Source organism: Crocodylus porosus, unplaced genomic scaffold (genome assembly GCF_001723895.1).
Source record: "Crocodylus porosus isolate Cpor-Errol unplaced genomic scaffold, CroPor_comp1, whole genome shotgun sequence".
Classification (NCBI taxonomy): domain Eukaryota; kingdom Metazoa; phylum Chordata; order Crocodylia; family Crocodylidae; genus Crocodylus; species Crocodylus porosus.
The window spans coordinates 6,997,835-7,012,934 of NW_017728943.1; the positions used below are offsets into that span (position 1 = coordinate 6,997,835).

The 15,100-nt window shown below is 48.5% G+C and overlaps 1 protein-coding gene across 1 annotated transcript in view; it reads left to right on the forward strand.

The window, feature by feature from the left end:
* Window positions 1-4: 4 nt before the first annotated feature.
* The window catches only part of LOC109319006 (acid-sensing ion channel 2-like), a gene marked incomplete at its 5' end in the record, with an annotated part of 433,500 nt that continues 418,404 nt past the window's right edge, over window positions 5-15,100 (forward strand). Inside the window, one exon of the mRNA XM_019548525.1 lies at window positions 5-439. Within this exon, the coding sequence (XP_019404070.1) occupies window positions 5-439 (435 nt within the window). The remainder of the gene's footprint in view (window positions 440-15,100) is intronic.

Below are 15,100 nucleotides of genomic sequence, written 5' to 3' on the forward strand. Positions count from 1 at the left end.
GCTGGCTTTCTGCACCTCGCTGGGCTTGCTGCTCTCGTGGTCCTCGAACCGGCTGCTGCACTGGCTCGCCTTCCCGTCGCACACCCAGGTGCGCACCGAGTGGAGCCGCCAGCTGCCCTTCCCCGCCGTCACCGTCTGCAACAACAACCCGCTGCGCTTCCCCCGCCTCTCCAAGGGCGACCTCTACTACGCGGGCCACTGGCTGGGGCTGCTGCTGCCCAACCGCACGGCCCGCCCGCTGCTGGCCGAGCTGCTCCGCGAGGACGAGTCGCGCCTCCGGTGGTTCGCCAAACTCGCGGATTTCCGCCTCTTCCTGCCGCCCCGCCACTACGAGGGCATCAGCGCCCAGTTCATGGACCGCCTGGGCCACCAGCTGGACGACATGCTGCTCTCCTGCAAGTACCGCGGCGAGCTGTGCGGGCCCCAGAACTTCTCCGCGGTGAGTGCGTGCGCGCCGCGCTCGGCCGCGGCTCCCTCCCTCCCTGCCTGCACAGCACCCTCCGCTTCAGGCCAGGGGCAGCGGGCGGGCTCCTGAGCCTGCCCCCCGGCGCCAGGGTGGTGCCAGCCTCCAGCCGCCGCCCGAGGAGCTGTCCGTGCTGCCAGCGTGCCGGCGGGCGTTTCTGCGGAGCCTCCTGGCGCCTGCCTCTAGTCAAGCTGTCGGGTGGTAGCCGTCTTGGGCTAGCGAGGCAAAGGCAATCGGGACGCGTAGTAGAGATGATCACTTTTATTACACTGACAAGATTTTTGCGCGCACACAAAAAACCCTTTCATTGCAAGCTTTCGGGCGCAAACGCCGGTGAAAGGTGTTTGTGCCCGTATTCCTTGATTGCAGGCTTTCTGGCCAGTGAAAGGTGTTTGTGCCCGAATTCTTTAATTGCAAGCTTTCGGGCACAAACGGCGGTAAAGGGTGTCTGTGCCCAAAAGCTTGTTTCTGCCCGGAAGCTTGCAATTAAAGAATTTATTTATTTATGTATTTATTTGCAAAAAACTTGTTGGTCTAATAAAAAAGATCATCTGGATGAGGAGTCCTGATTGTCTAGTTAAGCTGGCATTTGACTTTTCCCGTCCCAGACCCTCCCGCTCCAGGTTGTAGCTCAGCTCTTGACCAAGGGGGTGGGGGGAGGGGAAATGTTGGTTGCAGCACATCTTTGAGTCCAAGTCCAGTGTAAGTGGGATTTGACCCCACTGTGTTTCTTCGTCCATAGCTCCTTCAGCAGAGAAGCAAGGAATCCTTTCCTTGTTTTAAGGAAAAGTCAGAGCTTGAATGAAACTTTTCACTTGAAGCCTGTTGTCTCCTGTCTAGGTGCATGCCAGCTGGTCCCCCAGATTTGGAGAGCTCATATATGCTACAGGTCTTTAAAGTTTGTTTTGGCAGGAGAAGGGGATCTTGGGGCAGAAATCCCACTATTTCTGCTGGAAAGTGAGGCCTGTAAATGGGATTTTTCAGAGCATAACAGGAACAAGCTGACTTCCAGCTTGTTTTCCTCAAGGATAAGGTATAGAGCAGAGAGACATGGATATTTGGTACCCTGCAGGTTTCACTGAAAGGCTGACAATTGATCTGGGCCTAAAACAGAAAAGGAACCTTCTTCTAGGTCAGGGGGGAGACGATGTTTGTTCTGACCATGAGGAAGCAATGTAGTAACAGAACAAAGTAAGCTTGGGAAGCTGAGGGCAGAATTATCCCATAGAAGTGGCCCTGTGGTCATTTGGAAACATGCACTTGTGTCTAGAAGGCATGTGGTGAAGGCCACTGAGATCAATTCCCAGTTCAAACCTGCATAGGTGAGGTTGCCTTGCACTGTGCTTGTAAGTGCAGGTAAAACAGAAAGACAAGCAATTTTTGTTTTAACATAGCATTTTGTGGAAGTAAATCAGAACACACATGCATAAATTCCTGGAACAAAACAGTATCTCTGTTCCTCTTCTGGGCTGCCCTTAATTCTCCTCAGGTCCCTTTCAGTTCTTAACCAGGTTTTTTTTTCTTGGCAATAATTGTCACAACTGTTAGCCTTAATATTAATAGCATCAAAAAAGCCTGGATTACAAACCCCTTGTCCTTCAGCCATTAGGTCTTGTAACTACCCTACCTGTATGAAAACCCTAGGAATCTGCTCCCACAGAGCTGCCTGCAAAGTTTGTTCTCTTAACAGTCCCTGGCTACTCACTTCTGTTTCTCCAAGTTCTTATTTCCCTTTCGAACTAAGACATGAATATAAATTTTCAGACAGCCTCTCTCCACCTGTTAACAACTAAAAGAACAGTGCCTCTGAACAGAGCAGTCTGACTCTCTTGATGGATTCTGCTTAAAAAGTGCCACACAGTCTCCTCACAGCTGGTAACCTCTTTCAAACACTTCCTGTGACTTTATTCCTCATATGACACTCAGAATACCTGGAATCTTTATGATTCTCCAGCCCCAACAAGCAAGCAAAGTTTCCCTGAGTGGATCCTGCTTACACATACCCTGTACACTATAGCACTGCTGTTTTGTATTTTTGTGGTCAGTAACATTTAGCAGCTTGGTTTGGTTGTCAAGCAGTAGTCCACTGTGAATGTTGACCTTAATCATAGGGCACAGTGGAGGGGGTCTGAAAGTCTGGCTTTGGTGATTCTGCATCTTTTCTTTGGATACACCTTCAACACAGTTAACTCCTGAGCTCACCTTGCTCAGCTAAGAGCGGTCAGCCCCTTCGGTTTAAGGGTTATTTTGCAGAGTGGTTGGATTAGTGTCCAATGAATTGTACTAACTGGAGTTCAAGCATTTTCATTTATAAACATCACCACCACTAAGTGAAGGGTCTAAGTGTTTGGACAAGACTTGAATTAACATACTTTGACACTGATGACGCCATTAGAATCACAAAATCAGAAAATTAGGGTTGAAAGGGACCTCAGGAGGTCATCTAGTCCAACCCCCCTGCTCAGAGCAGAACCATCCCCATTCTGTCCTTCTTGTCACATGGAGCAAATAGTCCGTTTGCCCCTGCGGGCAGGGACACTATTGGGAAAAAATTGTTTCAGAGGAAAAAGCTAACTGAATTCATTTTAAAAGTACCTCTAACTGGACTTCTGAGAATCTCCCTTCTCTCACTTCACGGTGGCAGTCTAATGCTTATTGGGTAGGAACAGTCTGCTCTTCTTGTCTGTACTGTAATATCAAGGAGAGAAGAGCACATTCTTCACTTAAATGGGCACAAACTTCTGGAAGGCTGATTTAGCCCGGATATAAGGAAAAACTTCTTTACAGTCCAAGTGTCCAGGGTCTGGAACAGACTTCCCCAGAGATGGTGCAAGCACCTACTCTGGACTCATTCAAAAGGTGTTTGGATGCATATCTTGCTAGGATCATTTGACCCCAGCAGACTTCCTGTCTATGGCAGGGGGCTGGGCTCAAGGATCTTGCAAGGTCCCTTCCAGACCCTAATGTCTATGAAATCTATGAAACATCCCCATTACTACTACCAGTGCTAGTGTGGTGAGCTTTAGGAAGAGTCAGTTACCCTGAGGCGCTGTTGCTACTGCATGCAGGAGCCCCATTTAATTCCCAATTCGTTTGGTCTAGCCTGAGATGTATACCTAAAATCAAAAGAAAATATCAGGCTTGGGCGGGTGGGGGGAGGGAGGGGCAGGAGAGAGAGAGAGATTGATTCCCCATGGAATAATTTGAGTAGCAAAGGACTGTTGAGCTAGTATATGCTTCTGTGGCTGTGGGCTGTCATGATGGAGTTTTCTTCATTAATAGAGGTGCCTTTGCCAAAAAGAGAAGAATGTTTTTTATGTCTGGTTGATTTTTTGCTTTCCTTTTGGGACATCACAGGAAAAAAAACCCTACAAGGTAACAGAGAGAAACTTATGACTACTAAGAGTGGGGCTGGCAGAAGGAAACAGAAACAATTAGGAATTAAACCTAAATTCTGAGGGGAGCTGTTCTTCTTACAGCCTACACATTTTCTCTCTTTGCTAGTTCGGTAGACCTGCTTGTCAGTTTTAATGAACTCTTATTGAAGTTTTAGAGAGCAAGGAAAAGATGATTTGTAAACATGTTATCCTGCAAAACATGAAGCCTCAAGTGCTGTTTGTGCGTGACATCAGTGAAGGATTCCAGGGAGAACAGTGTAGGAATCAAATGTAGACTTCTGTTTAATATAATCAACCTCCCAGTTACTAATGTTTGCAGTGCCTGCTAAATGCAAACGAAGAAGACTAATGAATGTGGCTTTTCTCTCCTTCTCGATAATGTTGCAAAGCATAGCTTTCAATATCTACCTCCGGGAGATTGAAGCTAAGTGAGCTGTGCATCAAGAGTAAGACCCGCTGTAGAATGGGGAACTTTGGAGGCACAAATCCAGAAAGGGACCTATGTACATCAAATGGACATGATCTGTGTCTACATTCAGCTGCTTCTGCTGCCAAGCTGCCAGAGTATGTGCACTACGATGTGCCTCTGGCACAGCTCCATTCAGCAGCTGAACCACCAGAGCATGCCGAATGGACCACAGCAGCCAGTTGATAGGACCAGACTGTGTAGTTGTGCCTTCAGCCTGATGCTGGGCAATGGCAGTAGCCTTTCTCCCCTTTGCTGAGTTGCATGATTCTGATGGCAGGAAGTGTGTTTCATCCCCACACTCAAAGTTCTACCAGGAAAACTTTTAATATGGAATATACCCAAGGCAGAATTAAGTGTCCCCAAGCCTGGCTTGGTTGCTGTCTAATTCTGAATAAGCTCTCAGTACTAATATGCTCAGGTGCCCAATATTCTGGATGTCCAAGCCTGATGCTTCTGAGCAAGCAGGTTCCTAGCTTCTGCCTAAACCCCAGCATGAGACATTTCTCTAGCCATCACCCTTTGATCAAGTAAGCATTCTCAGAGCATACTAGAAATCCTCATCTGGGAGGTGGGAACCCAGAATCAGCTCCTTCCTCTAACTGAGGAGCTCAAATCCAGGATCCAGATCCAGAATGGACCATATCTCTCAAGATATGGGATATCATTCAGCTGTCCCATGGGGATAGTGCTGCTGGGAAGAAAGAATTCTAATTCAGCTGTCTAACACCACAGATAGACTCCTGGGTCATCTGTGATGCATGGAGGCAGTAGCTGCTTCCAGCTGCCAGCTTTTCTCCCTCCTTCCTTCTTTCTCACAGTCAGTGCCTAGGGTGCTTGCCCTGGCTGGTCCATCCTAGTTTTGCTGCTGCTCAAGTCAGTGGCCAGAGAGGGCACAAATGAGTAAATGGCTAATTGACTAGTCTTGGTTATGCCAGTGAGGGAGGCAAGAGACTTGACCTATTTGTTTGTTATACTGTGTGTCAATGATACTCAACATTTTGGCCCTGCAGGCCAGATGAGCAGCATGGGGTCAGCCCATGGGCTGGATTGGGCCATGGGGCTCTGTACTACCTCCTCCGAGCTCCACATGCTGGGATTGGGTCCCAGGGGTCTGGTGCCACCCACTCCTGCTCTCCATGTGCTGGGATTGGGTCCTAGGAGCCCAGCACTGTCCTCTCCTGCCCCCTGCATGCCATGATTGGGTCCTAGGACCACACACTGCCCCTTGCTTCCCTCATGTGCCAGGGTTAGGTCCTGAGGGCCCAGCCAAATTTCTGGAGCCCTGTAGGCCAGATGACATGGTGCTATGGGCCAGGAGTTGAGCATCTCTGCCATATTTAATTATATAAACAGGTCTTGGAGCAGGGATTTTAATTTCCTTAGCCAGAAGAAGGAAGGTATCTGGCTGAGTGAGTGCTCTAACCACTGGCATACTGTTTTAAGGAGACCATGACTAACACCACTTCCTCTGCCCGCCAAAAAGGTTCCCCACCACCCCCCGCCATAAATGCATGGTAGAAGAGGGTTACAATGCCACTGCAGTGAGAAGTAAGCAGTTGGTTGATATATGTTCAGAAGATAATAAGCAAAGGATCATGCCCCAAGCAGCAGAGGACGGCTAACCCCTTACACTCCATGTAATTCTGACCTAGGAGGAAATTTCTGCTTTGACCCCAGATTTGATGATCATTGTGACTCTGACCAGAAAAAAAAAATGTTCCTCAAGCCAGCAACTTATGGATTTTCTAAGTATTGGCAGAATTACCAGTGTACCTCACTTAACCTCCAGTCTTAGTTATGGCCAGTGTTCCAGTACTTCAGAGGAAAGCAGAGCCTCCCTCAGTCTCCCAAAGCCAGTAGCATTCATGAGGAGGAAAATAACAAACCCTTCCTGACCCCATATGGCAGCCAGCAAAATCCCTGAGGCTTGGGCTTATTGGACACCTTCCACAAGAGCTTCTATACACCACTAGAGGTGCACTGATAGAGGTTTTCTGGGCCAGTACCAATTTTTAACAACCCATATTGGCTGATACTGATCCAACTGCTGATATGTGACCTAGCAGCACAGACAGCAGTGTCTGGCTGGTAGGTCTGTTGTTGGGGAAGGGAAGGGAAGGGAAGGGGCATGGGCCCCCATGGTAAGGGGGGGAGTGGGGCTGGCACTGGGACTCGGGCAGGAGTAGAGGCAGACACTACCCAATCCGGGCATGTGGTGCGTGGGATGGAGCTGCGGCTCATCCAGGGGGTGGGGGGTGGCTCCCACTGCTGCACACACCCTGGAAGTGCATGGGGGGGGCATGTGCCCCCCAGATCTTTGTGTGGCACAAGGGTGGGCTGCCACTATGGGCTGGGGCCAGTGGCAGTGTTGGGCTCTTCCTAGAGGGAGGGTTGGGCTGGAGCTGTGCTCTGAGTGTGTAGTGACAGTGCTGGGAGGGGAGCTACAATTGATTTTGGAGTGGCTGTAGCCCCTGCCTCCAAGTGCTGCTGTGACCCTCCCTGAGTGCAGTCCCCCTTCCTCCCCCCAGGAAGAGCCTGGTGCTGTTCCTGGCCCCAGCCTGCAGCAGTAGCTCACCCTCACCCAGTGCACAGAGCCAGAGGGCATGCACCCCAGGAGCTGTCCCTCAGACAAGCTGCTTGTGGCTCCGTCCCATGTCACATCCTGCCCCAGCTGGATGGGGAGGGACCTCCCTCACCACTGGGGCCTCAGTCTTCTCCCTTACACTCCTTCCTTCCCCCACAACAGACTTACCAACCAGATGTTGCTCTCCACGCTGCCAGGCTGCACTTCTTGCCGCCTGTATGCTGCAGTGCAGCTCTGCTCTTGCACAAGGCATTTATGAGAGATATTATTGGCCACATCAGCCAAAAAAGCTGATTGCCGATAATGTCAATTTTCCTTATGTTGGTGCCAATGCAATATGGGACCAACGTATGGGTGCACCTTTATATACCAGGACCCTGAGGTTAGACGCATGACTTGGCATCACCCACACTGATCAATGAGACAATGTCCTGTCCCATCATACCAGCCCTTACATTAACTTCTTTATTTTATTCTTAGAGCTTCAGGTTCTTTGTCCTACTGCTTTTGCCTGAAGTCTTTTCCAACGCATTACTCCTCTGATAGTTAGAGATCTTATGATATGCTAGGGGTCAGTAACATTTTTATTGGGAGGAGGGGGAAGGGGCTAGAATGACCTGGGTTGGAGGTAGGCAGGCATTAGGACTCAGCCTCTGCCATTGCTTTTCTCTGCTGTTCAACTGAGCACGTCAAAATCCCCCCTCCATCAGTGTCTGTGGTGCTGGACTGTGGCAGGGCATGAGCAGAGCTCCCACTCTCCTGGAACCCAGGCATCTAATGTCAGTTTTGTGCAGGGAGACGCCCTCACCTCTGAATGTCATCAAATCCATGGCTCCATGGGCCACACCCAAAGGCTCTGTAGTTCATATCTGGGCTATGGGCTATAGGCTGCTGACCAATATGGTATCCTGTTTGAATTTATCCATAACCAGATTGTAGCCATTTAATTTTGTGCTATTGTTTTTCTGTTAAAAAACGTTCTCCTTCCTTAATATTGTCTCTACAAAGTTTCATGTAAAAGGTGATCCTATTTCCGCTTAAAGTTTGTTTTGCTTAACTAAGCAATCCAAGCTACTTTAATTATTTTGTATAAGAAAGGGTCTAAATTTCCTTGACAAGCTTAGTTCCCCTCTTTGAACTTCATCCAGCTTAAGTTTGTCTTTGAACACCACTGACCAGAACTGCACACCTCTCTCTACTGTGTATACCCTGGCTAATATATCAGATTGTATTACCCTTTTCCACAGCTGTATCACACTTGTGCTCCATGATTACCCTACCATCAATGATATACAACCACTTCAAAAAAGACGGATGTATTTCTCTTTTAATTGCTTTTTTCTGTATTGCACAACTAATTTGTGGAAATCTTTGCTACTGGATATATTGGAAAACAGGTCAAATGAGTTATTTTTCTGAGAAGCAGATTTTACCCTTTTTAATACTTGCATAGTATAGTTGCTCTGAGTGTATTTGAATGGATATTAATAAAGGGCAAAATTTGGCCTAATGTCCTTAGTTATGGTATCACAAATAACATGATTATACCCAGGTACAGATGGAGTCCAGTTCATTCCACTTGTGTGTTGAAATATATGAACTAATCTTATCTTCTTGATTTAAGAACCCTTCAAAATAGAACTAGTCATTTTATTTGCAAGATTGACTAGAAAAATCATAGCTGGCGATATACACATTACAATGGACACATATGCAAATTGCCTTGAAAGATGGGACATTTCATTCTGTTTCCTTATTACACTTTTGTGAAATAAGCCATGTCAAGCGCTGTGATTTATAGGGCTATTTCAAAGGCTCTTGAGTCAAAAGCTGTTAGTGTTTTTATTTGTTCACCATTTGTATTAGACCAGTTATTACCTACTCCCCAAATAGGACCCTTATGGAATAATAACTGGATAGAGATTTCTAGGGTTCCAAGCCTAACTCAGGATCTGGCCTGCTGTTGCCATTAGTTTTGGAAAAGAAATATATACATTTAATTACTCTGCTGTGGGGCTGAAGTTTTAAATATGCTACTGATCCGTGCAACTGCCATTTAAAAACTACAAAGTGAAGCCAGTTGGATCCAACCCAATGTTTTAGCATGACACTGCCAAGGTCACGCTCTGCTTACTAGATTGAAGTTGTATTAAATAATTTTATTTTTGTATTACAAGTGCATCCCGGGATCCAAGCAGAAATTGTGGCTTTATTGTGCTAGGTGGTATAAAACAGACAGAAGAGAAGTCCTGTCTTGGATTCAGCGAGGAGGGTGGGCCTTGCCCAGTAGCATAAGTAAGAGTTGCAACTGGAACATGAGCCCTAGGCTCTCAGCATGGGGGAGGAATGCAGAATTGAGGCAGGTGGTTTGAAGCTTCAGTTTTGCAGAGTGGAAAAGGGGAAGGCATCCTGTTGTCAACCTCCCCCTCCCTCTTCCCATGGGAGATGCTGCTGCTGGGAAGGGAGGTATTACCAACAACAGCCAGGTTAACCTTTCCTCGCCCTGTAGGCACTGCAAAATGGGGTGGCTTTGGAGGGTCACTCGCCATGTAAAACTCTGTGAGTCATGGGCCCAGGGAAAGATTAACCTGGCTGTTGGCAGCACTGTGTCCCCTTGCAGCAGTGTCCTGTATCTGCTCTGAGCAGCCAGTCTGAAGTCCATCTACTTCCACTCCAGTGCTCTACAGCCATACCTAACAGGCATGCCTCTACTGTCCAGGGCACAAACTACTAGTTACACCTCTGGCAAAGCGTCACTTTCAAACGCCTGTCCCCAAAATAGAATCCCTAAACTTGAGTTCAATTCTCAGGCCCCTTTACAATGCACAGGGAGAGCAAGAGTTCTGCACAGTGCATGGGGAGAGTGAGGCTCCTGAGAACAGGAGCAACAGCAGCCAGTAGAATGAGCAGGGACCCACCCCAGGTACCCCAGAACTAGTGGGGTCTTAGTTGGAGTCATATCTGGTTCCTGCATCCTAATCAAGCTTTGGTATGTGATGTACGCTGAATTATTCAGTGTTGACACAACTGAGGTGATGTTGTGAATGCCCAGAAGCTGAGGTTTGGGTTCCAGAAGATCAAGATCAAGCGTAATGTTGAGGTGCCTATGGATTTTAGGCTCTTCCAGGGTTAGGTGGCAGCTCAGCTAGGGGTTTTCAGGATCATAGGATTGGACTTAGGTGCCTAACATGGGACTCCCTACTACCAAAACTGACTCCAAAGTAGCTTAGAATCTATGCAGCACAAAATTTTAGCCACTTTCTTGTCCTGCATGCTAATAGCTTTTGTTCAAAGCCCAGAATAAAGGCAGCCCTGTTGCTCAGAGCAGACTGACTGTTTCTAGAAGGCATTCTTGCAGTGTAAAGCTAGCTAGAAGCAAGGGGTAAAAGATGATATCTTTCAGTAATAAAAAATTCTACTGCATCTCCTACAATAAGGAAGAGTAATCCAATCAGACATTCATAAAGCCAGCATCCTTCAGGAAGTTCATGTGATCTATCAGAAGCCAAGATTTTACATTTCAGTCCCTGAATCAGCTGGAGGGAAGTTGCAGCAGCCATGACCAGTTGAAAATATTGATGAAATTCACAAAAGTTACTGCTGACCCACTGGTGCAATACATTCCTAAATCTGTCCTTCCAAATTAAAACAAAATATCAATTTCATCCTAAGCACTTCCTCATTAGAGGGGAGATCCTCAAAGAGCTCTAGCAACTTATCATAGCCAGCCTTGATTTTTTGTGGGGAGGTTATGCGGTTAGACAAGTCATGCAGATACGATTTTTTATATCCTTCTCCATAAATCAACCATTATAGTCATCATATTGTTTATTGTTGTTCTTCAGGCTCCCTCAGGTTGTCAATATCTTTCTACCCATGAGGAGTGCAGAGCTAATGTAGCATGGCAGTGCAGTTTCTCCAGAGCCACGTAAAATGTCCCCAGGCATCAAGAACTAAAATTCCAAAATACGTAAACTTAGAGCTGGTTAAGGATGTTTCAGCAGAACAGGTTTTGTTGAATCAGTACTTTCTGATGAAAAATGAAATCTTTTGTGGAATATTACCCAAATGATACATAACTTTACCACCTTGATTTATATTATAACATAGAAGTCAGAAGCAGGAGGTTGAGGTTCCAGACAACTGATATCACTCACAAAAATCTAATGTTCAAATAGGACATTTCTCAGGATAGTTTGTTTCGTGAAAAACTCCAAGATTGACTGTTTGTCCCATTCAGGAATAAAACCAGTTTTAAACATCTGGGCATTTCCTAAATGATGAACATTATGAATTTTAACCAAGTCTACTTCATATCCTTTTTGAAAGACACAAATTGTATAGGAAAAGCCATCCTATTCTTCCTAAAATATGCAAAGGAGTTCAAAACATTTTGGCAGATAAGAACATAAAAAAAGCTCATTTCAGTTTAATGGTGCTGTAAATAGCAATGGAAGCAGGATTTCCTTGGTACACAATTTTGCTGTTACAGAGGCTAATTGTGCTCTTTTTCTCAAGCTCAAGTGCGTTCCATGAGCTGACCAAACCACTGCTCTACCTCCCTCCTGCTCTCCAGATGCCAACCTCATCCCCATTTCTTTTCATTAATTACCTTTTCTTTGGATCATACCACTGTTTAGCTAATCCTTCCTCCTTCCCCCTACCACACTCCTGGCACTAAAGCCACCTTTGCTGTAACATCACTCTATTTGTATGTTCTAAATCTCTAAACCATGAGACAGGACACATTTGATTTTTAGGGACAATTCAGAAGAGAAACATGCCTTCTGGCAGGTGGAGCTGTGACAGTAGAGGAGGAAAACCAGCTATGTTAAGGTTCATTTCCTCTGTGCAGGACTTCAGTTGGACACCTGCTCTAATGGTTAAAAACATGCAGCAGCACTGTGTGATAGTTTAAAGCCAATACCAAAATTCGGGTAAGGAAAATGAATCCTGAAGATTGTAATTTGGCTAGTGCACTAGGGTTCCGGCCCTGGCTCTTAAGTAAAAATAAAATAATAAAAATAACATTGAGGTTTCCATAGAAATCCAGGAAACCCCACAGAGGCTATGACCTCTGCTTTATGTCTCATCGGAGGGTGGTGGCAAGACCCATTTCATACTGTATTGGAAAACCCGATAATGAAGCAGATTGTATTTCACATAGTGCTAGATCTCCTGGTAGAACTGAGCTGAACCTATAGATTAACTATCTAACTTAAGCCTTTGAGATCATAACTCTAGTTGCAAAGAAAGGGCCAGACAGCCTGTCTGGGTCTGAATAGTCCCAGCAGGATCAGAAATGCAGGAGCATCAGTCATCTGAGGTCAAGTGAAAACTTAAGAAAGTGACCATCTGTGGTGCTAAGCCATGTGTGACTGAATGATAAAAGTACAGTGAGGCTCAGGGGAAATCACACTTCTGCAGTGACAAGCCTGACCATGTATATAATTATTACAGTCAAAACTAGCTTTTTATATTTTTTTGTTTTCTTTTCTCTGGAGCTGTTAGGAAAAAAATGATAATTTACAGTTACTTTCAGAAAGTGTACACACAAACTTAGGTTTGTTTTAGCCATAGATAGATTTCAAATAATTATTTGCAGCCCTACAGTATAATAAATATAATTATGAACTTAATTACACTTATGCATTACCCAGGTATGTGCTGAGGCTTAATTAGTATTTGTAAATCACTTCAAGATCTTCCAACTTACTACTAATAAATATATACTAGCAAATTGCCCATCAAGAATGATGGGGAAGAGGTGGGGATGGAGCCCTGAGTCTGGTCCTGTGCCCCTGCTTTCCCTCCCACCACTCCTCATCCGGCCTCACTCCACCCCCCACTGCTGCTCTGGGTCCAGCTCCAATCCACCCCACCCCAACCCCCTGCCACTCCTTGTCCACTGTTGCTCTGTGTCTACCCCTTCCATTCTCCCCCTCCCCCTGCCACTTCAGGTCTGACCCTGCTCCCCACCTCCCACACTGATTCGGGTCCAGCCCCTCTCCCACACCTCCTCCACCTGCTGCTGCAGGTGCAGCCTGGCTCCTCCCCTCCCTCCTACCTCTTTGGGTCCAAGCCCACTTACCCACCCTTCCCGGCACCCCTTCAGGTCTGGCCCCGCTCCCTCCCTTCCCCCTACCACTTTGGTTCCAATCCCACACCCCACCCCTTTCGCTGTTTCAGGTCTGCCCCTACCCCCCATCCACTTCAGGTCTGCCTGGCCTGCATCTGCCTGGCTCCCCGCTCCCCTCCCTCCATCTCTGCCCACCACTTCCCCCTCCCTGCTGGCTGTTCTGGGGGGTGCTGCCACCATGATCACCCTCTTCACCCTCAGGCAGGGAAGCAGGGGGAAAGCCCCACTGCTCAGATGGCCAGGGTGTGTTCCCCACCACCAAACTTCCCCAGCAGCAGTGTAAACTTGGGACCACGCAGCCCAGGCTGTGCAGCCAATCACTGCCTGCCTTCTCGACAGCTCACACACAGTTGGCCAGAAATGTTACAGACAAACAGACTAATCCTTTTATTATATTAGAATAGCTAGCTATACATATGGATAGACATATATATGTGTGTATACATGTGTGTGTATAATTATGCATGTGTGTATGTATATAATTATGTATACTGTATATATGTGTGTATAATTGTGTACGTATGTGTGTATAATTGTGTGTGTGTGTGTATTTCTAGTATAATAAAAGCCTTAGTCCATCTGTCTGTCTATCCATAATGCTCCGGGCCAATTGTACATGCCCCGCTGAGAGAGCGAGTGATGCTCGGCCGGCCCAGGTAGCTGTGGGCAAAACTTTGCGCTGGGGCTCAGGGGAGGAAGCAGAGGTGGTTGGGGGAGAGGGAGACATGGTGCCACATCCTCTGCCCCCGTATCCCCCCTGACAACAGCTGGCGGGGAGGGAAGTGGAGCAGGGGTTGTGGCGGCCCACTGCCCTGCCACTGCCACTGCCAAGGGGAAGGGCTGTGGAGGGCAAGGTGGTGGGGTTGGGGTTGGGACATGCTGGGCTCTTCCCAGCAGGGGCGGGTTGTGCTCAGGCCAGGCCAGGTCATGAGGCAGTAAGAGCCTGACGGTTCCGCCAGGGCTGTGGGTGGGCAGCTCCTGCCGCTGCATGCACCGTGGGGGAGCCAGGGAAGGCGGGGCACATTTCCCCCCCTCCTTGGCTCCCCCAATCCACTCCCCTGGATGAACCACCGGGCTCTGATAGCCCCACGCCCCAGCCCAGCCTGGTTGGGCCAGGTCGTGAGACCATCGGAGCCCAGCAGCTCCTCCAGATGCATGGTGCTGGGGAGCCAAGGGGGTGGCATGTAGCTCCCTGGTCTGTATACGTAGCAAGGGTGGACTGCAGCCTCTGCTCCATGCCTTACTGCCGCTGCTGCTTTGACAGCAGCTGGTGTGGTACCATGTGAGTCCCACTGCTGGGTGGCCCGTGCAGCAAGGCAGTTGGCGCTGTGCCATACTGCTGTCAAAGCAGCAGCAGTGAGGCAGGTAGCAGAGGCTATAGCCTGCCCTTGCCCCAGGCACAGACCCCTTTGCATTCCCTTCTTGACTCCCCAGCGCCGCGCCTCTGGAGAAGCCATCGGACTCCAATTGTCCCACGACCCAGCATGGCCCAGCCCCATTCATGGGGCAATCCCCACAGTGCAGGAGGGAGTGGGACAGAGGTGAATAATTTGTCCTTGCCCCACTCCCTCCTGCACTGTGGGGGTCTGAGTCTGCCCCCCCCCCTCCAACTCAGGCAATCGGAGGAGGGATAGAGTGGAGGGGAGGAGAGGAGCTGACCCGGAATGGGGGGAGCAAGGTGGAGCCCGGAGCGGTCCAGGCAGGGGGCGTGGGCGCAGCCCCGGGCCTGGTGCAGGCAGTGGGCACAGGCCTGGCATGTCATGGGCAGTGGGCCTGAGTCCAGACCAGGGCGCAGCACAATGCGGGAAGTAGACCTGGGCCCAGTGCAGCAGGGGCAGCAGGTGCAGGCCTGGCCCAGTGCAGCGGAGCCAGTGGGCCCGGGCCTGCCATGGTAGGGCATCAAGCACAGGCCCGGGCCTGGCATGGCAGGGGCAGCAAGCCCAGCATGGAAGGGACAGTGAGCTCAGGCCTGGTATGGAGTGGGGAGCAGAGTCGGACCCAGCACAGCAGGGGGCCAGACACAGGGCTCCATCCCTGCCCACCTCCC